Below are 23,438 nucleotides of genomic sequence, written 5' to 3' on the forward strand. Positions count from 1 at the left end.
GACAGCGACTGATACCAGTGACGGCATCGCTCGCGAAATAGCGGCGATTGAGCGAGGAAGGAAAGACCCGGCTCACTCAGCCTCTGCTTCGAGGAAGCTGCAACTATGGATTCGTACGTCATACCTGCATGCATGTTCCCTCTTTCCCGCACCTCCACTCTTGTTTCCCGCCTGCATCGCTTGATTCCGACGTCCCGGCCGGTATCTGAATTTAATTTTTATTTTCTTTTTTTGAGTTTGATTTGATTTTATTTTTTTATGCTTCCACATTCCAGCGCCTTCCTGAATCTTGAGCTTATCTTGCCCGCGCTTCTGCGGGACAAATGACTCGTTCTTAAGACAATGCGAAGAAACCATGGATTCGCCCACTAACTTATCCTTCAGCTTTATCCACGTCGCCGGCTGGTCTCAGCATTTCCCCTCGTCAGCCCGATCTCTCAGCCATCTGCGGTCAATATCAACAACTCCCGGATCTGTTGACGAGACATCATCATCATATAGGCCTCGGCCACCGCCCAAATCACCATCAGTTTCGCAACTACCCATCATTTCGCTCGCGTCAAGGGCCTCATCCTACTTCTCCAGCAGCGAGATGAGTACCTTGCCCGATCCCCGAATGCGAACCGCCAGCTCGTCTATCAACGGCAGGCCTTCAACTTCCCACTTGGGGGTCGGCCACGACGACGACGATGGCTTCTCTACTACTTCCCAGCATCCCGGCCTCAGCGACGAAGTTGCTACGCTCAGCACAAAACTCATTCACGCCATCAACCACCAAACTGCGCTTGATGATACGTTATCAGCAACCCGTCATGAGCTAGACACTGCCCACGGGCGCATTCGCGAGCTGGAGGCTCAGGTGGCCTCTCAGCGCGAGATGATGGCCGGTGATGTCTGGATTCGCAAAACTACGCTAGAGAGTGAACGTAGAGACTGGCTGGCTGAGAAGAAACTCCTCCAACAGAAGCTTTCCGAAGAGACCAAGGGCCGGTTAGATACAGAAAAAGAGAAGCGAAAGATTGAACAAGAGCTGGAAAATCTTACAACCGCCCTATTTGAGGAGGCCAACAAAATGGTCATTGCGGCCAAGGAAGACGCTCAATTCCAGCATAACATGTTGCAGAAGAAGAACGACCAGCTCAAGTCTCAGCTCACCGATTCCGAGAGCCTTCTAAAGTCGCAACAAGAGCAGCTATCTGAACTAAAACATGTCATGGAAACCATGATGATGGAACGTGACGACCAGACCAATAACACAACACCCTCAACTCCTGGCTTCGATGCCAAGGACGAAGACCACATGATCGTTGAGAAGCCAACACCCTCTCCTTCTAGACACTCTACCGAAATTCAACAAACACCAGCTCCTCCGACCAGCTTCACCCATCTTATCCAGCCAGTCTTGCGAACCGATCTAGCTGCATATGAAGACTTCCTCGCGCTTGCTCACCTTTCTCACCAGCGTTCGGGAAACCGCGTTTCTGGTGGCTCTGTTGGCGGATTCATTGGGCTTGGTGGCTCAACTTCTAGCGTACATCTTTCTAACGGGTCTACTTCATCATTGGGTGGCTTTTCAAGCAACAACAGTAGCACACCGCAGTCTCCTCCTAATGCAAATGGTTCAGCAGCTACAACAATCCCCCATCTCAAGGAGACTCGCTTCTACAAGCGCACCTTGACCGAAGATATCGAGCCAACACTGCGCCTCGATGCCGCACCGGGACTCTCATGGCTAGCTCGTCGTACTGTCCTGGCCGCCGTGGCCGATGGATCTCTAGTAGTAGAGCCTATCCCAGTGCCATCGAGTTCATCAAGCTTCCTTCCTGTCCCAAAGCCGCAATTTTACCCTTGCGCTCTGTGTGGTGAATCTCGCAAGGATGCAGAGCACCTGCGCAACTACCGTTTCCGCGTGAGCGAAGCTGATTCTGCTCAACGGTATCCTCTTTGCAGCTACTGCACCGTCCGTGTACGATCCACTTGCCAGTTCCTCGGATTCCTTCGTATGATCAAAGATGGATACTGGCGCGCAGACGACGACGAGAACGAGAAGGCAGCGTGGGAGGAAAGCGTACGTCTGAGAGAGCAGATGTTCTGGTCACGCCTTGGAGGCGGCGTTGTCCCGATCCCCCACGGAGAGGCACATGTGGAGCTATCTCATAGCCGTCACCCAAGCCTGGCTCAAATTATCGAAACTCCCGTCAATGTGCCAACAGAGCTTGATACTCCCAAGAATCTCGATGCCTTTAGGGATCTTGATGCCCCCAAGGATCTTGACGCTCCCAAGGAGATTGATGCTCCCAAGGAGATTGAAACCCATAAGGAGATTGAAACCCCCATGGAGATTGATACTCCCAAGGAGGTTGATACTCCCAAGGAGGTTGATGCTCCCAAGGAGGTTGATGCTCCCAAGGAGGTTGATGCTCCCAAGGAGGTTGATGCTCCCAAGGAGGTTGATGCTCCCAAGGAGGTCGATGAACCAAAGGAGATTGATGCCCCCATGGAGATTGATTCTCTCAAGGAGGTCGATGCTCCCAAGGAGATCGACGAGCCAAAGGAGACTGATGCGTCCACCGAAAAGGACGTACCGATGAATAACGATGCGCCTGCAGAAAAGGAAGAGGACGTATCAGTTGCTGATACCTCTTTCGATACAGCTCCCCCTTCCGAGGTCGATGACGATGGCAGCGAATTTGAGCCGTTTCGCCGAGAGTCTACCGACGAACCTCACACGCCCCAGGACGAGGAGGACGGGACCAAGCCCCTCCGCTATTCGGTACAATCCTTGACCCTGGAAACCATGAGCAGCTCAGGATCTGAGGCTACCAAGCGTCTCTCTACGACTACCATCATCGAGAACTAGAAACAAATACGAAAACGAAACTACGATACACAAAGCGGCTTCTGAGAGATTCATCCCCCAAACTTTTTAAATTACATTTTTTAATGCTTTTCATGGCCTCTTTTGGCTATTAATGTATATTGTGTATAATAATCAACGGCGAGGTGACATCACGGCCCTGCACCAACAAGTCCGAAGATTGGAACGGGACAGGCGGGCAGACGAGGGGAACAGCTAGATTGGCGAGCATATTTCGGTTAATGGCTGGAAGCACACGATTTCAATGCTGAGAAGGGAACAAAAAACCATAGTTCAAAGGTTGGCGGCGTTTTTGGTTTGGACACGATGGATACAGGGCATTTGGAAGAGCCAGCAGAAATGGGCTGTAAAAGCATCATTACGGCGGGACTTTATTCTTCGTTGTTCTATTTTTATCTTCTTTTCTTCTTCTTCTTCTTTCAAACATTTTTTTGTCTGATTCTGGATTGGCCCTCATCTCAGTTTTGCGGTTTTCTTTTTCTTTACAGTCTTTTTCTTCTCTGTTGACTTTACTATTGTTTTTAACTGAAATCATATTCGAGCGGGGCGCACCACGGAAAGCATTTTGGGAATGCGCACGCTTGGGCAGCTTGCCGATTCATTTGCAAATTACTAGAAGAAGGGCCAAGAAGGTTTTGTTTTGTGCTCAGACGAAGAAGGGGGATTGCCGTTGATAGCGGCGTCTTTGCGATAACCCATATACCTAATGAGATAGATGTATTAGAATTAAACATGGTATCTTGATGCTTCTTGCTCATCTTTGATGTTCCTTTTGCTGTGAAGATAAGTGATCGAAGTGACATATATCCACTCTTCAATATTGCTGTTACTTTAAAAACTCGAGAATGTTAGAGACAACGATATCCGGAACCTGTTCTGGGATATAATGTCCAGCGTCAATGTGCTCAACCTCAACTGACACGCCATCTGCCGTGACGTTTCTCCATTCCTTTTCCACGTCGAACAAGCGACTAACCACACCTCTCTTGCCTACTAACACTCTGATCGGTGATTGAATTAGCCTTCCTTTATCGATATCCTCTCTTGCCTCATCGAGGTCATGCGTAGCACTCGCACGATAGTCCTGACACGTGGAGTGAACATAGTCCTTATCCTCCATGCTCTTGATGTACTCTTCCAGGACGTCTTTGTGGAAGAGTGGATGCTTCCCGACTCCCAAGAACATCTCGGTGAGCTGGCGCGGAGCCCCGCTGATAAGCGTCTCAGGAAGAGGATATGGCTGGATGAGAAAATACCAGTGAAAGTACGCTTTGGGAAATTCGGGATTTGGCGAATTGTACATGGCCAGGGTGGGACATATATCGAGGAGAATGGCTTTGCGAACGCGGGTAGGATGATCAACGAGGAGCTTGTGAGTGACGCGGGCTCCACGATCATGTGCACAGATATAAAATGGCTGGTTGGCAAATCCGAGACTGTCCATGACAGCAATGCAGTCTTGGGCCATGTGGCTCTTGGCGTAGAGCTCAGTATTGTTGGCGGGCTTGGAAGAAGCACCATAGCCGCGAAGATCCATTAGAACAAGGGAGTAGTGGGAGGTCAGCTTGGGAGCGACAAGATGCCAGATATGGTGCGATTGTGGATATCCATGGAGGAGAAGAAGAGGAGGAAGCGATAAAGACGAGTCGGAGGATCGGATGCCGTAGATGGAGATGGGAGGAGAAGATTGTGTTTGAACCGTGAAAGGGGTAAAAGAAGAGGGAAAGAGAGCGCTGGGAGCAGCCATCTTGGCTTTTGGTGATGAATAGCAATTACGGCTATCTTAGTTTCAAGAAAAATGCTGGTTGGGAAGAATATTCACACATATCGTGGCATTGAGAAAGTGTCACACAGGTTGATATAGGCGGTGATGGCATAGATATAACACATAGAGGGGTTACACCACCCCCGCCAGATGGATGATTCCACTTGAAGCCAGGTGCCGAGCTTAATGAGGGGACGTAGCCCAGAATAGCGTATCAGAATAGCGTATTGAAGTAGCCGTTGCCGTTCCACCCGTTCATCTGCACTTGCAATTCACGGAAAGCTTGATTTTTGTGAGGACGACGTAGACGACAATGCCGGGCCTATAAAAGAGAGGCCGTCAGTCAGCAGCAGTACTTGGCAAGTAGGCATACATGCATTGTGTATGCATGCACTTTACCTGGAATCTCTACTGGCCTAGAAAGAGAATAATACTCCGTAGCGCAGTGGTATTGGAGAGGCGTCATGTATCTGCAGGGAATCAATCAATCAAAGACAATAGAGACCCCGCCGTGGGGTCTTTGCTGCAAGCATTGCGAGACAAAGGCCTTCTTGTCTGCAAAGATGGGGGTAGAAAGGATGAAAGATGAGAGATGACAGATTTGATTTTTTCTTCTTTTTTTCAAACAAGAGCACCTTCTCTTGCTCATTGGACCATAGTATCGCTCTTTCCCTTATAAACGGTCAGCCAAAAAGTAAAGCCAAAGTCACGGTGATGTAACTTTTTCGGTATGGCTCAGGCCATCGGCACATCTTTTAGCCGCTCCTAAGGATCCCTTTCTGCCGAGTCGTGCTGCCAATCCAATCGATGCTTCCCAATCCCCATCTCACACCCTCTTTAGTTCTTTAATGATTGCAACGTCTCGTGTTTTCTTGTGGAAATTAACACAAAGGATCCATCTCTTGCCCCCTCCCGTATACCGGCCGTCCCTCACGGCTGGGAGACCAAAGAACGACGTATCCGCCGCGGGATCATGAGTTGAAGCAAGAGCCCATCGTCAACTTTCGGCCCCACCTACGGCAAAGACTCACATATGGCTCCGGTCCGTGGCCGCGCAGCCTGCGATGGGTGCAGATCTCGAAAGCAGAAGGTGAGACAAGACAGCAGGGAGCAATGGTGAAGAATTGTGTTGACTCTCGGGGTTGCTAATGTGTAATTACAGTGCGATGAAAAAAGGTATGGATGAGATGTCGCTGCTCATCGGCGAATTATGGAGACGGCTTCTTTTTACTTCACATGGTCACTCATTGGCTGACCGAGTCCCTCTGCAGACCAACCTGTTCACGATGTCGTGACATGAAACGGGAATGCGTGTGGCCGAAGCTATACAAGCGGTAAGATGCAGCATTCTCGAGCCACTACATAACCTCGGCAGAGAATGTCAAGCTAATTTGTTGATCGATTCTCAGCGGCCCTGCAAAAGGTTACATCGAGGCGCTCGAGCAGCGTCTCGCAGTTACCGAGGCCGTGCTTCTTCAGCTGCTTCAAGTATCAGATGACACCGTTCTGCAAGATGCCTTTAAGCATGAGCCAAGCAGGAGGACGGATGTTTTGAACATGGCAGCCTCAACAACAACTGATGCTGCAGGGCGAATAGAGGCCAAGAAGACGGGCACAATTGCCCACTGGGACAACTTTCCCCTGAATACAGCAGACGATGTGAAGCGCTGGGCAGGCGAAGTCCTTGGGCACAACACTAGTCCCCACGCCGGAAACCTCACTGAAAACCTCATCGGTAATCGTACTGGCAGCATCATCATGAACGGCACAACCCATGAAGAAGCAGATCCAACGTCGTTTGAAACATATCCTGTCCCACCAGATCCGCTGCCAAAGAGCCTAGCCGAGGCGAGCTCGAGAGCCAGCGCCGAAGCATTTCCACCACGATCAATGGAACCAACGGCGACTGCTCTTCCAACTGCTGCAGAGCCGGCATTGGGCCCTGGCACGATGTTTGGGAGGGATATGGCGCCACCAGGCGAAGTTTTTGATTTGTCTCAAGATTTTAGACGGCAGTTTGTATGGTAAGGTAGGTTGTTTTTTATAAGGGTATGTACCACTATTAAACCTTGTACTACGTAGCCATTATTCATATATACCTATGTGTACTTTTCAGAGTGTGTGTATTCTTACTCATTTCGAAATGGTTCTCATGCCAATATCGAAATATATACCTGTGCTTGGATCAAGTTACATAGAATTTTGGTGAATCCCATCCCTAATTCCATCTCATAGCATATCCCATGCATCGTAAAGATGGTATGAAATGATAGTAAAATAATACAAATAATACAAAAAAAGAAAAATCACGGCGTCACTTACACATTTAACCTGTCTTCTAAATTTTGAACATAGTTATCCCACCCGACATTATTGAATAGCAGTCCCGACGATTCCGGGTTCATATTCTCACTCAGGAATCGTTCCCACTCTCCCTGCTGGGAGAACTGATCTGCGTCGAATCCGAAATCCGGTCCTGTGTACTCCAAAACGGGCTGGAAGCTCGGGTAGTCCCAGAGATTGTCGCCGCCCATGAACGCAGTATCCGGCCCTATGAAGTGGCTGGCAGGGTAGCCACTCATGGAATTTCCCGTGAAACTATGGTTACCGTTGTTATTCATGTTGACACCATTGTTGTTATTGTTATTGTTATTTTGGTCCATACGCCGCCGCTTGCTGCGGCTTCCCTCGAGGAGGTTCTGGTATGTTGAAAATACAGGTTGGCTCCAGTCGGTCAAGATGCTGAGCGATGGATCAGCTGCCAGTGCTGGATTAATTTTTTCCATGAATGGCTTCGATGTTAGTCTGTCGAGCAGCATCTTTAACGTCACGCGGCAGTGATGAGCACTGCTCCAGTTTCGACTCATCATGCCAAGGAGCCGGATTGCGCAGTTGAGGTCCCTATGATAACAAGTTAGTTAGATAGTGGGCTAATCGAATAGCCATATTCATCTTTTAATAGAGTAATTCAACGGAAAAAGTATCAGACATACAGCACCGTCTTCTCCATTGGATAGAGCTTCAACAGCCCGGCGTAGGCAATGGTCAGTCCAGCCATCCACGCCGCCGATAGCATCCCCGGCCAAGCCACCAGGGGGGAATCTCCCTGCCGTAGTTTAAGCTTCTTAACGATAGCTCGACTGGCATTCACCGCGGTTTGCAGACTGAACTGGAAATCCGTTCTATTCGTCGGGAGAGAGAGGAACGGTCGGTTCATGATGAGAATTAGCTGATGGTATAAAATCGCAAAGGGAGGGCCGTGGTGAGATTGCGGCTCTACGAAGATGGACGTAAGTCCCTCTCCCTGAAACGATGGCGGAAGCGTGTTCCACCAAGCATGAATCTTCGAAGTCATCTCCAGCACCTTATCCCATGTTATAGATCGGCTGTGTATAGACTTGTGGAAGAGGTCGAGGGCCTGCCCGAGCAGTCGCGAATATGTCACCAGGAAGCCAAGTATAGACTCGCCCAAGCTCTGTGGTCTAAACACAAGCTGGTCTGTATTTATATTGCCTTCCTGCGTCGCGACAGTGCTGCCGTCAGTGAGGTCCCCTGCAGAAGACATTGATGCAAAAGTTGGGTGATCAACTGGTGCATAAGTTTGAATATCTTCTGGTGTTGCCGAGGGGCGCGACTCCGGAATATTCTGGAAAGGCTTGGCTGGATTATGGACCTCTGGCGCTCCAGGCAAGCAAACATCTATCTCTTCATCGTTGAGAGCCAATGGATGTCCAAGCACTTGGCTCAAGTGGCGATCAATCACATACGCAGACCAAAAGATTCTCTTCCTCATATCGCAGATATCGCGTGGCAGCTGGACGTATCGAAAGGGACACCTGTGCAGACCGCAGTGGTATAGAATGCGTGTCATCGCTCCGTGAACTGTCGAAGCCGCTCGTAGAGACATCTGAGTCATCAGATATAGTTCCACTGCCAGGAGAGCCTGCAATGAGGGGATATCATGTCCGCTAGAGAGAACGCCAAGCAAGCTCGTAAGTGCAACAGCAGATTTGATGCGAGATTCTTCAGGCAATTCTCGTTCTTCCTTTTGATTGTGATTTGAGTCTGCAATGTTGAACACACATTGGAAAATGATGGCCTGGTACACCTTGTTGCGTCGGCTCATCGGCTCTGCCGGGGAAGCCCCTGGCTCATAGAACTGATTCACCTTTTCAAAGAACGTAGGCCCATGAAGAAAGGGAAGAAAGGGATGCCATCGTCTGAAATATTCCACCAGGAGCCGCTTAGCAACGGCCGGAGGAGGAGGGATTCCTAATCCAGGAGCTGCAATGCCATAGGATCGTGCCCCTGGGCTCTTGTTTGCATCCTCTGCTCCCACAGCACCGACTCCCAGGCCATCGTCTCCAGCGGCTTCCTCCTGGGCCTTCTCCTCTGCCATGACATATTCATGGGCAGACCCGGGGTCCGGGGTCGCAGTGGCTCCGAGGCCATCTAGATCCCCCTGAGGGCGCTTGGTAGCAGAACCACCAGAACCCGTCGTTGCTGTTGCAAAGGCCCGGAAGACGGTATTGGCAAAGAAGACGCCGCTGGCACTGCCGATAAACTCGCTCTTATCGGGCCGTAGGGCAATAAATGAGCCGATCTCGATTGGCGGGATCTGCTGCGAGTCTGCGTCTGATGTCTGACACATTGTAGGCTGTCGTTGAGAAGATTGTTTGCCGGCAGGGATCGTACAGATGGTATCAATCAATCGATCAATCGATCAATCAATCAATCAATCAATAAGCCACTCAGCAGCCAATCAACCAATCGTCCATCAACTCATTCAGATCGATCCAATCGGAGATGGAGAAACGATGACTTTACAACGTGATTGACTGAGAGTCAATTCCACAAGCTTGAACGGCCTAGACAAAAGATGAGAGGGTCAGGTGCATGCGGCTATACTTTCTGCCGCCCGATCGGAGCGGTTGCACTCACGTAAGAATATATAAACGTCACCAAAATCAGAGCAAAGAAGCGGATATAACTTCATCAAATTGTTAATTTCTCCTGATGAGAAAATGAAAATTAAATTATTAATATTTGATGTGTATGTGTGTTTAGTTATCTCGTACGCCTCATAAGTTGACAGTGGCACGCAATAGTAAAAATGTTGCTTGTCATGACAAAAGACGTTACGTATTTTTGAAACAAGGAGACTATTCTGCAGAAGAATTGGTGTACATCAGACGCTACATGATAGATGGTATCGTATCACCGCCTGCAACTTCTCTCTCTTTCTCCCTCATACTCGCTGCCTCCTTTTTTCCCCTTCTACACTCCCTTCCATTACTTTTTAAAGTGCTTTTCTTTTCATATAAACCCAGATGAGTAAAAATCTCTCCTTTCGCCACCCAAAAAACCTCCCCGTAGCGCCCCATCATCCCTGGAAGCTGTGTTTCATACCTTACCAAAAGGCTGGAGTATTCGAGGGTACCTGTAAACAGACGCCACCCCCAAAATAGTTGACCTCGTTAGGATAAATAACAATGCGACGCATAATTAGAAAATATTGATTGAGACGCCGTCTCTGAATTTTAACATGATTTTTTTTTTTTTTCGCTCGTAAAATTTCAAATAGTCAATGACTCATAGTCAAACAGCAACACCTCTTCCTCCTACTCATAGCTCCTCCTTGACAGTAGCCTCTTGTCCTTCGCTGGCAGGCTTAGCCTTGAGTTGTTCGGCTTCCTTCTCGCCATCGCGACTGGCAGCGGCGTCCTTGGGGGGCTCGACGGCCTCGGCCTTGGGTGTCTCCTTGTCGACACCCTCGACATCAGGGTGAGGGGGAGCGACGGCTCCGGCGATCTCACTGGGCCAGCCGCCTTCGGGCATGGCAATCTCGTTGCCATGCTCATCAACGACGCGCGTCTTGGTCGCATACTTGGTTTCGAACTCAACTTTGCCTTCCAGAGCCTTGACTTGCTCTTCGTTCAGCAGGTTTCCGTCCTGGTCCCGATATTCGATCTTCTCCTCCTTGGAGACGACCTTTACATCGGGCTGGACGACGGCTGCCTGTGAAATAACAGGCGCCGCCAGGGGCTTTTGGGCCCGGTCGACAACGGGATCAACAACTGGCACTGAGGGAGCAGCGCTTGAAGGGGGGAGTGAGGTCAGAGTATAGCCCTGGTACTATATATCAAAACAAGTTAGTCATGGCGGCTCATATATGCATTAAATGTTGATTTATCAGAAAGACTTACGTCATCAAGGAAGGAGTTGCAGTCAAAATCCCACTTGTCAAACAGCTTGACGCGAGCGCACTCAGCCCTTGTCCAGGGAGTACCATAAGCCAGGGGAGCAAAGAGAGTGAAGACAGCGGCCGTGAGGACGAGGAAGGATACGGTGGCAACACGGTTGATGAGAGTTCCACGGTACCCAAGGGCAGCGGGAATTCTTGCCGTCACAAAATCAAACATTTGTGCAAGGGCAATGATGGCAAAGTACAGAGCAGGGAAATAGTGGTGCAGGAAGAGCTGGCGCTCCATCAGGTAGAAGGGGAAGTAGTGCAGAGCCCAGCCGAGGACTGAGGTACCAATCTCATAATCGAAACGCTTGTAAGTGTTGCTCTCATAGTCGTCGCATCCGCGCTGCCATCGAAGAATCGCTACACCCTTGAAAATGGCCCAGATGGCAACGACGGCCGTGCTAGACCACCAGATGATGGGGTTGCCAAGGAGATAGACCTGCATGTGGTGCTTGCCCCAGAAGTTGATACCGCGACGAAGAATAGGCCAAGATTCGGGTCGGGAATCCCAGGCATGGGAGTCGGTCAAGCCGGCATTTGTCCTCCACATGACTTTGTGAAGCTCCCAGAATTTGCCAAAGAAGCCGGGGTTGGCGTAGTTGACCTTTTCGACGTCGTCGCCAAGCAGGGGGTGGTCGTTGTGTTCAACGTACCAAATGCTGTTGGGCACGCTGCCACCGCGGGCACAAGTAACTTCTTGCTGTTCAGATGCCCACTCAGGCAGCTTGACCTTGTGGGAGAAGAGGGCACATCCGGTCATGACGTGAATGAGTCGGAACTTGGTCTCGATTGTTCGGAGGCGCTCTTTGGCCAGGGCTCCCTTGGACTGCTTCTTAACAATCTCAACGCGGAAATAGTCGTTGGCGTCGCCCTCGAAGCCCTCATAGCCGTAAGCGGACACTTCGTTTTGCCATTCGGCTTCGGAGACCGGGGGGCGCACGTCGTGAGAGTGAAGACGTCGGAAAGTAGGCTGGTGGTAGAGGCGGAGGACGGTGCCATCGACAATGTGGTGAACCTCTGACAGCTTGTCCCATGCATCAGTGCCGTTGATTGGCTGGCCGTCAATACCAAGGGGCTGAGTCTGGTTCTCCATAACCCAAACGTTGTTGTCGTCCTTGTGGGGGTACAGAGTGATCTGCTGCTGCAAGCTACCAGTGGGGTACATGAGGGGGTGAGAGTGAAGGTAGCCACCTTGGGTGTTGACATGGCGGATGGTGACTCGGCTTCCCATGATGACATCGGCGGGGACATCCCTCATGCCCTTGCTGTTCAGAGTAGCCTGGAATTCGGAGCTCATGAATCCGTCGCCCTCACCAGGGTTGGTCAGGCAGAGGAAGTGAATGGCGAACATGCCGAGATAAAAGGTAACAGGGATGATGATGAGGCAGAATACTCTGGCCATGAAGTGCTTGAACCAAAGACGCTGTGTGTAAGAGTTGGGTTAGCCAATGTTCCAGTGCCAATATCAATGCTAATCCAAGGGTACAAAAGAAAACGGAAAGTGTCAAAAATACGTACAACAGAGACGTTCTTGCTGTCGCCGAGGAGAACCCACAGCTGCAGAAGAGTCAAAGATCCGACCCAGGCAATGGTGAACAGGCCAACCCATTTGATGCTTGCGGTGATGCCCAGGCCGAGACCAGACATGGCAAGCCAGAACCACCAGCTCAGCTGGAATGCCTTGTCGGGTCCTTGTTCGTGTTGGTTGGTGAAGCAAGAGAAGGACATGGCAGTAAAAGCAGTAGCGAAAACCAGGGGAGAATCCAGAAGAATCAGGCGGGCCTGAGTCAGAAGACCGTTTTCTATATACAAAATTTGGTTAGAATTGATTCTTCTCCTTTGGCTGCCTATCAAGGCCGCAGCAAAGGTTTGGGGATTTTGTTATGCTCACCAAAAATGATGAAACCAGCACCAAGTACGGCAGTCGTCGTCCGGCAGCCAACAGCCTTCAAGGTCATGAACATGATGGGGGCGAGGAGAATGCCACAGATGGCGGGGAACAAACGCATGGCGACGTAGGGGACGCCAGGCTCCAGGTAGTCTTTGCCAATATCCTTGAAATCGAAGTCGCCGTCGAAACCCGCGAGCCAGCCAGTGAGAGCAATGAGCATCTTGGCCAAGGGAGGGTGCACGTCCATGAAGAACTTGCCCTTGATGTACTTGGAAGCGAAGCCGCCAAAGCTAAAGAGAGGAGAGAGAAGCTTGGGTTAGCCCAGCACCAACAACGCCAGCAATTGAGCGTATATACGCAAGAGAAGGAGAGTAACTCACTGGACTTCGTCAAAGACAACGCTGGTGGGCATGTAGATCTTGTACAGACGCACAATGGTAGCCAGCACGGTCACGCCCAAGGCCGCCACGTAGTCGGGCCCAGGGAGCAGGAAGACGTCATTGTCCTCGACACCATCAGACTTGTATGAGGCATTCTTCTTGGCCCTCTTCGACTTGTTCGATCCAGATGCGACTGACGCCACCAAGGGCTGCTTCTCGGCGACAAGCGGAGGTTGAGGGCTGCGGCCCCGCGCACTCGCTTTCGCCATGGCGAAGGATGAGGTCGGCGGGGGAGATGTGCGATTCTGCGGCGATTGGAGAAGAGAGTAGAGTAGAAGGACCAGGCACTTCTAGAGGCTGGATATAATGTCCAATTCGGACCGGTAAATGAGCGTATCGAACGAAGGAGAGGAGGCGAGGTGGTGGTAGAAAATTAATAAAGATGCCTCATGAGGAGAAGCTGACAAAGGGAAACAAGGAAGGAGAAGACGCAAAAACCAATTCGGCCGATAAAAGCAGCCGCCGGTCGCAAGTCGCAGCGCGCACAAGAAATAAAAGGGAGAAGAAGGGAGAAGAGGCCGAAAAAAGGTCGTCGTGATGGACGAGACCAAAAGTCAGGGGTGCGAGGAGGAGCTGCGCAACCAGAGTGCTTCAGCTTCGCGTGCCGTTGTTAGCATTCAATTGTAGCTACAGTGGCCTTAAGCAGCGCTCTCAGCCTTGGCGCCACTGCTGCACAGCCATAGCCCGGCAAGTAGCTGGTACCCGCGACTCAGCCCTAGGGCCATACAACGCGCGAGTAGGCATACATCCAGCTGTTAAATTGGCCCTCAACTGCAGAAAAGGCCCCGTTACGGGCTATAGCCTCGTGTTTTTCTGGCCCCTTGCCGCTAAGATTGTACTATTGGCTACTAGCACTGAAACATGCGAATCCCATCGTATTTTAGTACGAGGCCAGTGCTGCTCCAGATGAGGCTCCAGTCGTTGTCTGTTTTGTCTATTTAATATCCAATTCCCTTCAGCTGAAGACGTGCAACCAACGTGGCATGTTTCTGGGTGAACCTTTATGCATCCATCTCAAATAGTCCGAGTGTCATTTCCGCTGCTCGTAATCGAACCTCTTGATGAACCCTTTTCAGCCGCACTAAGATGGAAAGGGAGCTCTGCCCTGGCGCTCTCCCTTTGTACTGCCAAGGTACAGCTTCAATTGTTTGCAGGCTTCGGGTTACCTGCTGGGTACCAGAAGCGCTATACAATAGCTGAGTTGTAGTTGGTACCACCTGGTTCGACCCAAATTGACATGTGCTCTGCTCTCCAAGATTGCCAATACCAGCACGAAGATGAAACTCGTGGGCAACGTGGCGACAAATGCAGAATGCAAGCGAGGCAAGGCACATGCGAGATTGATGCTGTCGCACAATTTGCAGCGGTAGCTTCTATTCCTTCCACAAGGTGCAGCATCCATGCCATACACGTATATACAGCATATGAGCCTCGTTAAATTAAGCATCCAAGCTCCCTTAAACGCAACCTTTTGGGCATGGGAGTCTTCGCTATGGCCAGGGTTCGTTCAGGGTCCAGGGCCTCTCCAGCACCCGCTACAGGTACTTTGTACTACCCCATACCTGGCGCTACAGAGCGATGGTACCTGAAGCACCGAGGATGTGGCGCAACGTCGACAACGCCACGGATTAACCTGGCTCCGATTTCCGGTCAATTCGCAGCCTGTTTGCATGGCGCCTAGGAAATTTCCAGCAGAGTGAAGCATCGCCGCCGCCAGCACCTTGATTCGAATCATCTCTCCAACGGCGTGTCTCCTTCGAAATCTTTGGTAGAAGCAGCAGCGGCAACGGATTTGAATCGTCATCCGGACTCGTTCATTCGATCATCGGAAAATGGCTGCGGAAGCGGCGAATGGAGGTGCGTCAAACGCGCTTGACGACATCAAAGCTCCTGCTGGCGTCGTGCTGCCGCCACGCGAGATTCGAAACATCCTCGAAAAGACGGCGGGCTATGTCGCGCGAAACGGCTCAGTCTTCGAAGACCGTATCAGAGAAAAGGAGCGCCAGAACCCCAAGTTCAGCTTCTTGAGTCCCGAGGATGCGTATCACGCTTACTACCAGTGGCGACTGAGCGAGATCAGAGCTGGTCGCGGCACCGATATTGCCGCCGGCCGAGTTGGCGAAACTGTTACGCCAGTTCCCGAAAAGCCCAAGGGGCCACCGAAGCCTCCCGATTTCCAATTCTGCGCTCGAATGCCTCACATCAACCAAAAGGATTTGGATGTGATACGACTGACGGCTCTTTTTGTTGCCAAGAATGGACGGCAGTTCATGACACAGCTGGCGCAGCGCGAAACCGGCAACCCCCAGTTCCAATTCTTAATCCCCAACCACACGTTCCACAACTTTTTCCAGCACATAGTCGATCAGTATACACTGCTTTTGCGAGCGAGCGGACTCGAGGGCGAGGGTGGCAAGCTGCAAGAGGAGCAAACTGCGGAGCTGGAGCTGAATATGAAAGACAAGTTTCACGTGCTGAAACGAGCTAGGGAAAGGGCTGAATATCTCAAATATCAGGAGACTGAGAGAAAGAACAAGGAGGCTGAGGAAGAGGTTGAAAAGGCCGAGTTTGCTCGCATCGATTGGGGAGACTTTGTCATTGTCGAAACCATTACCTTTTCGGATGAAGACGATAACGCCAATCTTCCTCCACCCACCACCCTGGGTGAACTGCAGTACGCTTCGTTGGAAGACAGGAATAAGGCATCCATCAGTGCCAATTTGCGGATTGAGGAAGCTTTCCCTGGCGAGGAGGATCTTGTACAGAACGGAGCTGCTGAAGCAACTCGGCCATCTTCCTTTCCCCTTCCCGTGCACACCGGATATGCACCACAGCAGCAAGCACCACAGCATGTGCCTTCACCAGTACCGGTTTACGGTGCCGCATCACAGCAACCACAGCAATCTGCTCAGGAAGAGGAAGAGCTGCGGAGAATCCAAGAGAGATCTGCGGCGCAAGCTCGTATGCAGCAGGCACAATCAGAGGCTAGGGGTGGTCTTGGTCCAATGAAGATTCGGGAGAATTACGTGCCTCGAGCAGCACAAAAGGCGGCAAGCAAGCAGGGCACGCAGATGGCGCTGTGTCCCAACTGCAAGCAGCAGATTCCTCTGAACGAGCTGGAAGCACATATGAGAAGTAAGCAGGAGGATTCGTTGATGACATACTTTTAACCTTTGCTAACCTATATTTTCTTTTTCTCTTTTAGTCGAACTTTTGGATCCCAGCTGGAAAGAACAAAAAGCAAAGGCTGAATCGCGCTATGCCACCTCGAACATGTCTCATGTTGACGTTGCGAACAACTTGAAGCGACTTGCCAGCCAGCGAAGCGACGTCTTTGACCCTGCAACAGGAAACGCTCTCTCAGAAGACGAACAGGCAAGGAGAAAGAAGGCGGCCGTTCAAACTTTCGACGGTCATCTGGAAGGGAAGAGCCAGGCTCATCTCAACCATCTTCAGAATGTCAATGTCGACGAGCAGATCCGTGCAATCCATCAAAAGTTTGCAACCAAGAAGTAAATGGCGGCAGGACATTCTATAACTTTAGCTCGCAGCTATACTTGAAACAGAGGATAGCTTCAGTCAACACATTCGTTTCGAAGGTTCGGCTCCTCCAGCAATCCCGTACATACATCACTAGTATCACGGACGGTTCGATTTTTCAAATGGAAGATTGTGCTTATACAAAGAGATGGATGCGGATGGAATTTTTATTAGTCATGGAGTTTGGGAGCTCAAGGTGAGGCGACTTTTATCGTCAATTTTATATGATTTCAGGGGCTCATTTACCAATAGCGTCTTTTGAGAAGTCATGCTGTGCTCGAGTTTCACAATATGAAGATTGACGAAGACAATATCAAAATGTATATCAGGTAACACAGGGCTGTTTGCAGCAAATGGCTTTCACTACAGATATCCTTTTTGGTTATATGCTCTTGATTTTGCGTACAACCCAGACAAAAGGGGTACCACTCAAGGAGTATGAAGATAATGGCAACTCTTATTAAAGAATGACAAAAGGGAAGCATTGGAAACTACAATATAATGTCTATCCTTTATATAGTCAGCATGATATACAAAACCGAATAATACAAGAGAGCAGATGATGATTTATTCTGCTTGAAGCCAATGGGATGTTTCGAGCATCGTATAAGATCAAGTGATTTATCCTTCTTTCTGGTAAGCTCGGTATCTAATGCTCACTAAATTATCTGAAATTACTGTACCATATGGTATCTTTAAAGTTAAAAAGAAAAAAAGAAGGGCAGTTAAATCAAGTTATGCCATCGTTGACGTCGATAAAGCTGATAGCTGGCATGTGAGCGCTGAAAGCTGAAAGTCCTCCCTTGGAACTGGTGGGGAAGGCAGCTCTCCCCCACGTGAACAGCAGCAACTGCAAAAACCCCACCTTAAGTCAGCTTGCCTGTGCCGCGATTGTGCAACAAGGAAAGTCATTATTTATCTCGTCACTCTCCACCTTTTGACCCCAAGGCTGGTGATCACACGAGCGAGCGCATTTTCGCAGCAGCTCCGACAGGCTTTCCAGGGAAAACTAGAAACAAATCCTCTGCCTTGTCTCTTCTCAACTCCACACACGTCATACTCTTTTTTCTTAAAGAGCTCCCTTAGCCTCGCCCGCTTTAAATCAGGACGGCCAAGGCTGATCCCCTCGCAAAGCGGCCAACCGCACTTCGAACCTCATAGCCCCCTCGACTTTAATACCACCGCCAAACTGTCGGACTCACAGGACGCCGGGCAGGCGGCCCGCAAATCGCCGGATCTGCATCGGCCCATTATGCAGTCCATGCCAGACACGCGACAGCAGAGCTTTGACGAGATTTATGGCCCACCAGAGAACTTTCTCGAGATAGAGGTAGGCAGCGCATGAAGATGGGAGTTGCATAGGATTATACTATTAGAAATTACGAACGTGAGATGTTAAGGGGACGAAATGAATCAAAAGAGGGATTATAAGGAAAAGAAGAAGAAATCGACATTACGATACAAGCATGGCTAATATCTTCTCCTTCATTCTCGACGAATAGGTACGGAATCCTCGAACACACGGCATGGGACGCTCCATGTACACCGACTACGAGATCCTCTGCCGCACCAACATTCCCGCCTTCAAGCTCCGCCAGAGCAGCGTCCGCAGGCGCTACTCCGACTTTGAATACTTTCGCGACATCCTCGAGCGCGAAAGTGCCCGCGTGACGATCCCCCCTCTGCCCGGCAAAGTCTTCACCAACCGCTTCAGCGACGATGTCATTGAGAACCGACGAGCAGGCTTGGAGAAGTTTCTGAAGATTGTGGTTGGACACCCGTTGCTGCAGACTGGTAGCAAGGTGTTGGCGGCGTTTGTTCAGGGTATGTCGATTCTATGCCTCGCTCAATTTTCAAAAGTAAACTTTTTTTTTATAAGAAGATGAACTAATCGGAGATTGGATATTCATAGACCCTAACTGGGATCGTAATGCGTGGTGAGGGAAGCTCTGTGGCTGAGATGGCTTAAATGCTTCAGGGGAGAAGACCGAGGCTACCCGTTTATATATATCCCCGGCCGAAAAGGAGGGCAGTGTGTCGAATTAAGCGAACTTTCTAATGTGCTATATCAGTCATTCTAGACCATGGGAGCATGTGATGTTTGGCAAATTTAACATATGATATAGTGCTTCTGAGATGGGAGAGGTCAATTACGTTTAGGATGGGTCTATCTATATTCCCTACCTGTCGTCTCACCTTGAGCTAATCTCCTCGTCTTTTCTTTTTCCTCCCAAGGTCAATTCCTGTCCTTCCTTTATTTTATTATTATCATTTTAGTCTGCATTAGGCACTTTTCTCTTCTTTTAAAATGGCAACTCGGGTGCATTTCGTCGTGGTTCAAGCAAGCTGAAATTAGGACATTGCATGATTTATAGTAAAGGAGTAAGAAGAGCAATGCGGGCGTCTTATGGAGGACAGCCTTCGCTGTATATATTAACAAACATATTTTTTTTTACGAAAAGTTTATCTCATTTTAGAATACTCTCGCAGATATCGGCTATCATGTTTTTATCAAGATGCATTTCCTCTCGTTTTGCCGAGGACCGTCGCATTGCATCGTCTAGGGTAGGACGCCTGCAGGCCGCATGCAACTCCATCTCACGATAGGCGAACCACAAAGCCTCACTTCCCATCACCCAAGATAGCGATATTCACAGCCAATCAGAGCACAATTTTCTTTTTCCAGTAAAAGATTGTCGGCCCCGAAATTCGGTCCCGGAGTATTTGTGGATAAGGCATAGCTCGAGACAGCGATTCCTGTTAGGCAGGCCACTTTGGCGTGCAGATCCACAACGATGTCATAACCTTGACGCTATACTACTAAACCTTACAATTTTTTCCCCCTTCTCGAGCACAAGAGGGCACGATTCGGCCAATGACAGTTGATTCTCTTAAAGGATGAGCGGCAAAAGGAGAGATTATCACATAAAAACTTTTGTATGAATTTTTTTGGCGGTCAAGTTGGCAGAAGTGGCGTGAGTAGGGTGGATAGGTGTTACATATTTTCGAAGGTTAGAGAAGTGCCAAGAAATTGAGGCTCAGGAACCTGCATGTTAATTATATTCCGTTTTCAGAAATACGAAAACAATAAGAAAATAGTGTAAAATACTGAAAACCGTTAAAAGTCTCGAATTTCAAGGCTTCATTGGCAGTGACATAGTTGACAGATGCATGGAGGAGGGCCAGAGGGTCTCTTTCTCCGCCTCTCTCAACCCCATGGGCACAATACAGACTACTACAACTTACTCTCTATCTCCAGTAAAACTCAAAACTCACCTTTGCAAATAGCCACGTGCTTTAAGCCTTTAAAAACCCCTTCACCAGCACGGCGTGGGACCAGAAAAGGGAATCCGCAGCCTCTCCAATCCCTTCCAATCTCGGGGTTTGCAGCCCCGACTTGCATGTGCTGATCGACAGAGCAACCTTCTCTCCTCGGTAGTCACACGAATCAAACCAGCGGGGGAAGACATTTCTAGTATGCATATTCGGGTTCCATCGCGAATGACTCGGTCTTCTGAACGGACCACAAGTGCTGACCTGAAGAACATGAAAACTGGAACCTCTGGGTTATCTCTTTTTCGTACTGGGCCGGTGTGCTACCGGCCGGGAGTTGAGAGCTTATGAGGCAAATCTAGATACGTGTATATCGTAGCCGCGCCGGAGTATTTCAAAGGCTATTCGACGCACCTAGTATCAAGCCAGTTGAAAATCATAGCAAGGACCAGGTTGCTTAAAACATTTTCGGATAAAATTTTATCAAACAGCAGCTAATCGGAAGCTGCTGAATGCAAAGAACCTTGGCGATTGTGCATAGATGTGCATTCCGCATCCAACCGACAGAGTCTCCATCAGAGCACGGGCTGAAAACCACTCAATAGGGCTCGACAATCTCCATCTGCGCGCAAAAGCGTGAAACAATTCATGAAGATCGGTGATCAAAAGGAAAAAGTTGCTTTTCGTTGGCCGCTGCATCTCAGACAATCTCCCTCTGCGGCTCCATTTCGATCGTCGCCACGACCCACCCTCGTGGGTTTCTGTCTCTCTCCTCTCTCGTAAATCTGGTTCAATACGACGATCAGCTCGCTCCTGTGCAAGGAAAATGATGTCATGTGGAGAAGACGTTGTACACTGTATAACAAATCAAGGATCATGTCCGAGTTGTGATGGAGATTTTGTAAAGTTCGCCGCGAGCAAATGGTTTCGTGGCGGTTGTATAGTAGTATCAGCGTTTCTGTAGCCGAGGACCATGTGAAGTATTTAAATCGATGCTTGACCCCATGTTTCCTCCAGATTTCTCTTGAAATTCCTAATTTTTATGCCTCTTTTTTGTGTGCCATAGGACACACCTTGTGTTTGGTTGTCTTGAGATAATCCATCATGGCGCCTCCCAAGTTTGCTGGCCTTTCAGGCCGGCCACTCTCTCTAACTGTCTCGACTGTTGCTACCATGGCTTTCCTGCTCTTTGGATATGACCAGGGAGTCATGAGTGGTATCATTTCATCTCCAGTATTCAACGACTATTTCCCCGAGACAAGGGACTCGACCATGCAGGGTCTGGTAACAGCCATCTATGAGATTGGTTGTCTGATAGGTGCCATGTTTATCCTTGCCGTGGGAGATCTGCTCGGTCGTCGAAAGGCCATCATCCTCGGCGGAATCATCATGGTCTTTGGAACCATTATTCAAGTCACCTGCATGAAGGGTCATGCCCAGCTTGCGCAGTTGATCATTGGCCGTATCGTCACTGGTGTTGGTAACGGCATCAACACCTCAACTGTCCCAACGTACCAGGCCGAGTGCAGTAAGACATCCAACCGTGGTCTGCTTATCTGTATCGAAGGTGGTATCATTGCCTTTGGATCGCTCATTGCCTACTGGATTGATTATGGCGCATCATATGGACCTGATGACCTGGTTTGGCGATTCCCCATTGCTTTCCAGATTGTCTTTGCTCTCTTCTTCTGCACGGCCATGATCTGGCTCCCTGACAGCCCCAGATGGCTCCTCACGCACGAGCGTTATGAGGAGGCTGAAGTTACCATTGCTGCCCTCCGCGGATATGAAGTCGACAGCGAGGAGACCAAGACTGAGCGAGACATCATTCTCGACTCCATCAGAGCTTCAGGTTTCGCCGGCCAAAAGAGCACACCCATCAAGGCCCTCTTCACCAACGGCAAGACTCAGCACTTCCGACGTATGCTTCTCGGTGCCTCGTCCCAGTTCATGCAGCAGGTTGGTGGCTGCAACGCCGTCATCTACTACTTCCCTATTCTGTTCCAAAACTCCATCGGCCAGACTCACAACATGGCCATGTTGCTCGGCGGCGTCAACATGATTGTTTATTCCGCCTTTGCCACTGTCTCATGGTTCATCATTGAGCGAGTTGGCCGTAGAAAGCTTTTCCTCTACGGTACCGCTGGTCAAATGCTTTCCATGGTCTTGACTTTTGCGTGTCTGATTCCTGGAAATCCCTCTGCAGCCAAGGGAGCAGCCGTCGGTCTCTTCACCTATATTGCGTCGTTTGGAGCTACTTGGCTTCCCCTGCCATGGCTCTACCCTGCCGAGATCAGCCCTATCAAGACCCGTGCGAAGGCAAACGCTGTTTCAACATGCACGAACTGGCTCTTTAACTTCTTCATTGTCATGATCACTCCCGTCATGGTTGCCAACATTGGCTGGGGAACTTACCTATTCTTCGCCATTGTCAACGCCTGCTTCTTCCCCATCCTGTATTTCTTCTACCCAGAGGTATGTAGCTATCCGTCTGCCAAAAACAGCATTTCAATTTCGCTAACAATCATTTATAGACTGCCAACCGATCTCTGGAAGAGATTGACATCATCTTTGCCAAGGGACACACTGAGAATATCTCATATGTCAAGGCCGCTAATGATCTGCCTTACCTGTCCCAGGAAGAAGTCGAGGAATACGCCCTTCGATATGGCCTGGTCGACAGCTCAAGCCAAGGCGCTGCAGGCAAGGTGGAGGATCAGTCTAGTGAGAAGGGGGCTTCCAGCGAGAAGGGAAGCTCAAACGAGAAGGAAGTCGGCACAGGAACCGAATCCGAGCAATGATTTATGAGATGATACCATAAAAAAAGGAAGAAACCAATAAACATAGAGGATAGAAAGCCATGTCTTGGCTCATCTTGACAAAATAGATAACGGCTACCAGGCCGTAAAGTAAATTATCTTTACATCGTATTGAAACAAGTGTAAAATTATGACACGGCCAATCTAGTGAAATGATAAAAGAAGGGCAGGTTATTGCAGGGAAAGGAAGACGTGTAAACATCTTGAGCAAAGCTCGCAGGCTGCTGCAGTTGATTATTTAGCGCACCTCAGACGCTGCACCTAACTTACATACGCCTAGATAACTTACATACGCCTAACTTACAGCTAGCTACTCGCGTTTGATGCTACCAACTCGCTTACGTCTTTCAAAGAGGATCAAGCAATTCAACTGTTTGAATAAAAGATCAATTTATTCAATACAACCATTTCTGTTGTAATCCATACCGCCAGCAGCAATACTGGGGAATAGCAAAAAGAATAAAAAAAGAACAAAAATAATCAGGTTCTGGAGGGAGTCGAACCCTCGCTGCTGGAATGAACCAATTATCAAAATCCAAAGTCCTAACCGTTAGACCACAGAACCCTTGCAGGTCACGCTAG

The 23,438-nt window shown here is 49.5% G+C and overlaps 8 protein-coding genes and 1 non-coding gene across 9 annotated transcripts; 5 read left to right on the forward strand and 4 right to left on the reverse strand.

Moving 5' to 3' along the window:
* The first annotated feature begins 179 nt into the window (after nucleotides 1–179).
* Nucleotides 180–2,991, forward strand: GGI43DRAFT_62511 (uncharacterized protein). Its single transcript, XM_083210086.1, has one exon. It carries the CDS (start codon nucleotides 356–358, stop codon nucleotides 2,858–2,860), a length of 2,505 nt encoding a protein of 834 aa, XP_083060307.1. The 5' UTR covers nucleotides 180–355; the 3' UTR covers nucleotides 2,861–2,991.
* Nucleotides 2,992–3,510: 519 nt separating this feature from the next.
* Nucleotides 3,511–4,876, reverse strand: GGI43DRAFT_62574 (alpha/beta fold hydrolase). The gene has a single exon (XM_083210088.1). It carries the CDS (start codon nucleotides 4,623–4,625, stop codon nucleotides 3,705–3,707), a length of 921 nt encoding a protein of 306 aa, XP_083060308.1. The 5' UTR covers nucleotides 4,626–4,876; the 3' UTR covers nucleotides 3,511–3,704.
* A 578-nt stretch (nucleotides 4,877–5,454) lies between these two features.
* Nucleotides 5,455–6,947, forward strand: GGI43DRAFT_62481 (Zn(II)2Cys6 transcription factor domain-containing protein). The gene is made up of 4 exons (XM_083210085.1): nucleotides 5,455–5,733; nucleotides 5,806–5,819; nucleotides 5,915–5,977; nucleotides 6,053–6,947. Exons 1-4 carry the CDS (start codon nucleotides 5,677–5,679, stop codon nucleotides 6,669–6,671), a joined length of 753 nt encoding a protein of 250 aa, XP_083060309.1. The 5' UTR covers nucleotides 5,455–5,676; the 3' UTR covers nucleotides 6,672–6,947.
* GGI43DRAFT_62520 (transcription factor domain-containing protein) lies at nucleotides 6,817–9,556 on the reverse strand. The gene is made up of 2 exons (XM_083210087.1): nucleotides 7,637–9,556; nucleotides 6,817–7,544 (listed from the first exon to the last, which is right to left on the reverse strand). The coding sequence occupies exons 1-2, from the start codon at nucleotides 9,292–9,294 to the stop codon at nucleotides 6,962–6,964; spliced, it is 2,241 nt and encodes a 746-aa protein (XP_083060310.1). The 5' UTR covers nucleotides 9,295–9,556; the 3' UTR covers nucleotides 6,817–6,961.
* Nucleotides 9,557–10,189: 633 nt separating this feature from the next.
* On the reverse strand, nucleotides 10,190–13,647 carry GGI43DRAFT_62676 (dolichyl-phosphate-mannose-protein mannosyltransferase PMT1). Its single transcript, XM_083210089.1, has 5 exons — nucleotides 13,165–13,647; nucleotides 12,785–13,074; nucleotides 12,412–12,695; nucleotides 10,850–12,316; nucleotides 10,190–10,778 (listed from the first exon to the last, which is right to left on the reverse strand). Exons 1-5 carry the CDS (start codon nucleotides 13,431–13,433, stop codon nucleotides 10,269–10,271), a joined length of 2,820 nt encoding a protein of 939 aa, XP_083060311.1. The 5' UTR covers nucleotides 13,434–13,647; the 3' UTR covers nucleotides 10,190–10,268.
* A 1,282-nt stretch (nucleotides 13,648–14,929) lies between these two features.
* On the forward strand, nucleotides 14,930–17,350 carry GGI43DRAFT_406717 (Pre-mRNA splicing factor PRP21 like protein-domain-containing protein). Its single transcript, XM_083206158.1, has 3 exons — nucleotides 14,930–16,359; nucleotides 16,430–16,960; nucleotides 17,017–17,350. The coding sequence occupies exons 1-2, from the start codon at nucleotides 15,057–15,059 to the stop codon at nucleotides 16,738–16,740; spliced, it is 1,614 nt and encodes a 537-aa protein (XP_083060312.1). The 5' UTR covers nucleotides 14,930–15,056; the 3' UTR covers nucleotides 16,741–16,960; nucleotides 17,017–17,350.
* A 294-nt stretch (nucleotides 17,351–17,644) lies between these two features.
* Nucleotides 17,645–18,969, forward strand: GGI43DRAFT_62726 (Phox homologous domain-containing protein; the record flags this gene model as incomplete). Its single annotated transcript, XM_083210091.1, has 3 exons — nucleotides 17,645–18,094; nucleotides 18,267–18,588; nucleotides 18,677–18,969. Coding segments are annotated over 3 exons (801 nt in total), but the record flags the coding sequence as incomplete, so codon positions are not given.
* Nucleotides 18,970–21,141: 2,172 nt separating this feature from the next.
* On the forward strand, nucleotides 21,142–22,838 carry GGI43DRAFT_423267 (general substrate transporter; the record flags this gene model as incomplete). Its single annotated transcript, XM_083208219.1, has 2 exons — nucleotides 21,142–22,512; nucleotides 22,572–22,838. The coding sequence occupies 2 exons, from the start codon at nucleotides 21,142–21,144 to the stop codon at nucleotides 22,836–22,838; spliced, it is 1,638 nt and encodes a 545-aa protein (XP_083060314.1).
* Nucleotides 22,839–23,338: 500 nt separating this feature from the next.
* On the reverse strand, nucleotides 23,339–23,421 carry GGI43DRAFT_t124. The gene has a single exon. It is a non-coding gene; the product is annotated as a tRNA-Gln (tRNA).
* Between the last annotated feature and the right edge of the window lie 17 nt (nucleotides 23,422–23,438).

This window comes from Trichoderma evansii (assembly GCF_050947405.1).
Source record: "Trichoderma evansii strain SZMC 28006 chromosome Unknown GGI43scaffold_11, whole genome shotgun sequence".
Taxonomy (NCBI): domain Eukaryota; kingdom Fungi; phylum Ascomycota; class Sordariomycetes; order Hypocreales; family Hypocreaceae; genus Trichoderma; species Trichoderma evansii.

Excerpts from the sequence above, each read along its gene's own strand:
- GGI43DRAFT_62511 (XM_083210086.1), top strand. The coding sequence starts at position 356 with ATGGATTCGCCCACTAACTTATCCTTCAGCTTTATCCACGTCGCCGGC.
- GGI43DRAFT_62574 (XM_083210088.1), bottom strand. The coding sequence starts at position 4,625 with ATGGCTGCTCCCAGCGCTCTCTTTCCCTCTTCTTTTACCCCTTTCACG.
- GGI43DRAFT_62481 (XM_083210085.1), top strand. The coding sequence starts at position 5,677 with ATGGCTCCGGTCCGTGGCCGCGCAGCCTGCGATGGGTGCAGATCTCGA. Across the intron at positions 5,978-6,052 it reads TGGCCGAAGCTATACAAGCG|CGGCCCTGCAAAAGGTTACA; the intron begins GTAAGATGCAGC and ends ATCGATTCTCAG.
- GGI43DRAFT_62520 (XM_083210087.1), bottom strand. The coding sequence starts at position 9,294 with ATGTGTCAGACATCAGACGCAGACTCGCAGCAGATCCCGCCAATCGAG. Across the intron at positions 7,545-7,636 it reads CCAATGGAGAAGACGGTGCT|GGACCTCAACTGCGCAATCC; the intron begins GTATGTCTGATA and ends TTGTTATCATAG.
- GGI43DRAFT_62676 (XM_083210089.1), bottom strand. The coding sequence starts at position 13,433 with ATGGCGAAAGCGAGTGCGCGGGGCCGCAGCCCTCAACCTCCGCTTGTC. Across the intron at positions 13,075-13,164 it reads GTTGTCTTTGACGAAGTCCA|CTTTGGCGGCTTCGCTTCCA; the intron begins GTGAGTTACTCT and ends TCCTCTCTTTAG. Across the intron at positions 10,779-10,849 it reads GCAACTCCTTCCTTGATGAC|TACCAGGGCTATACTCTGAC; the intron begins GTAAGTCTTTCT and ends TTTGATATATAG.
- GGI43DRAFT_406717 (XM_083206158.1), top strand. The coding sequence starts at position 15,057 with ATGGCTGCGGAAGCGGCGAATGGAGGTGCGTCAAACGCGCTTGACGAC. Across the intron at positions 16,360-16,429 it reads GCTGGAAGCACATATGAGAA|TCGAACTTTTGGATCCCAGC; the intron begins GTAAGCAGGAGG and ends TTTCTCTTTTAG.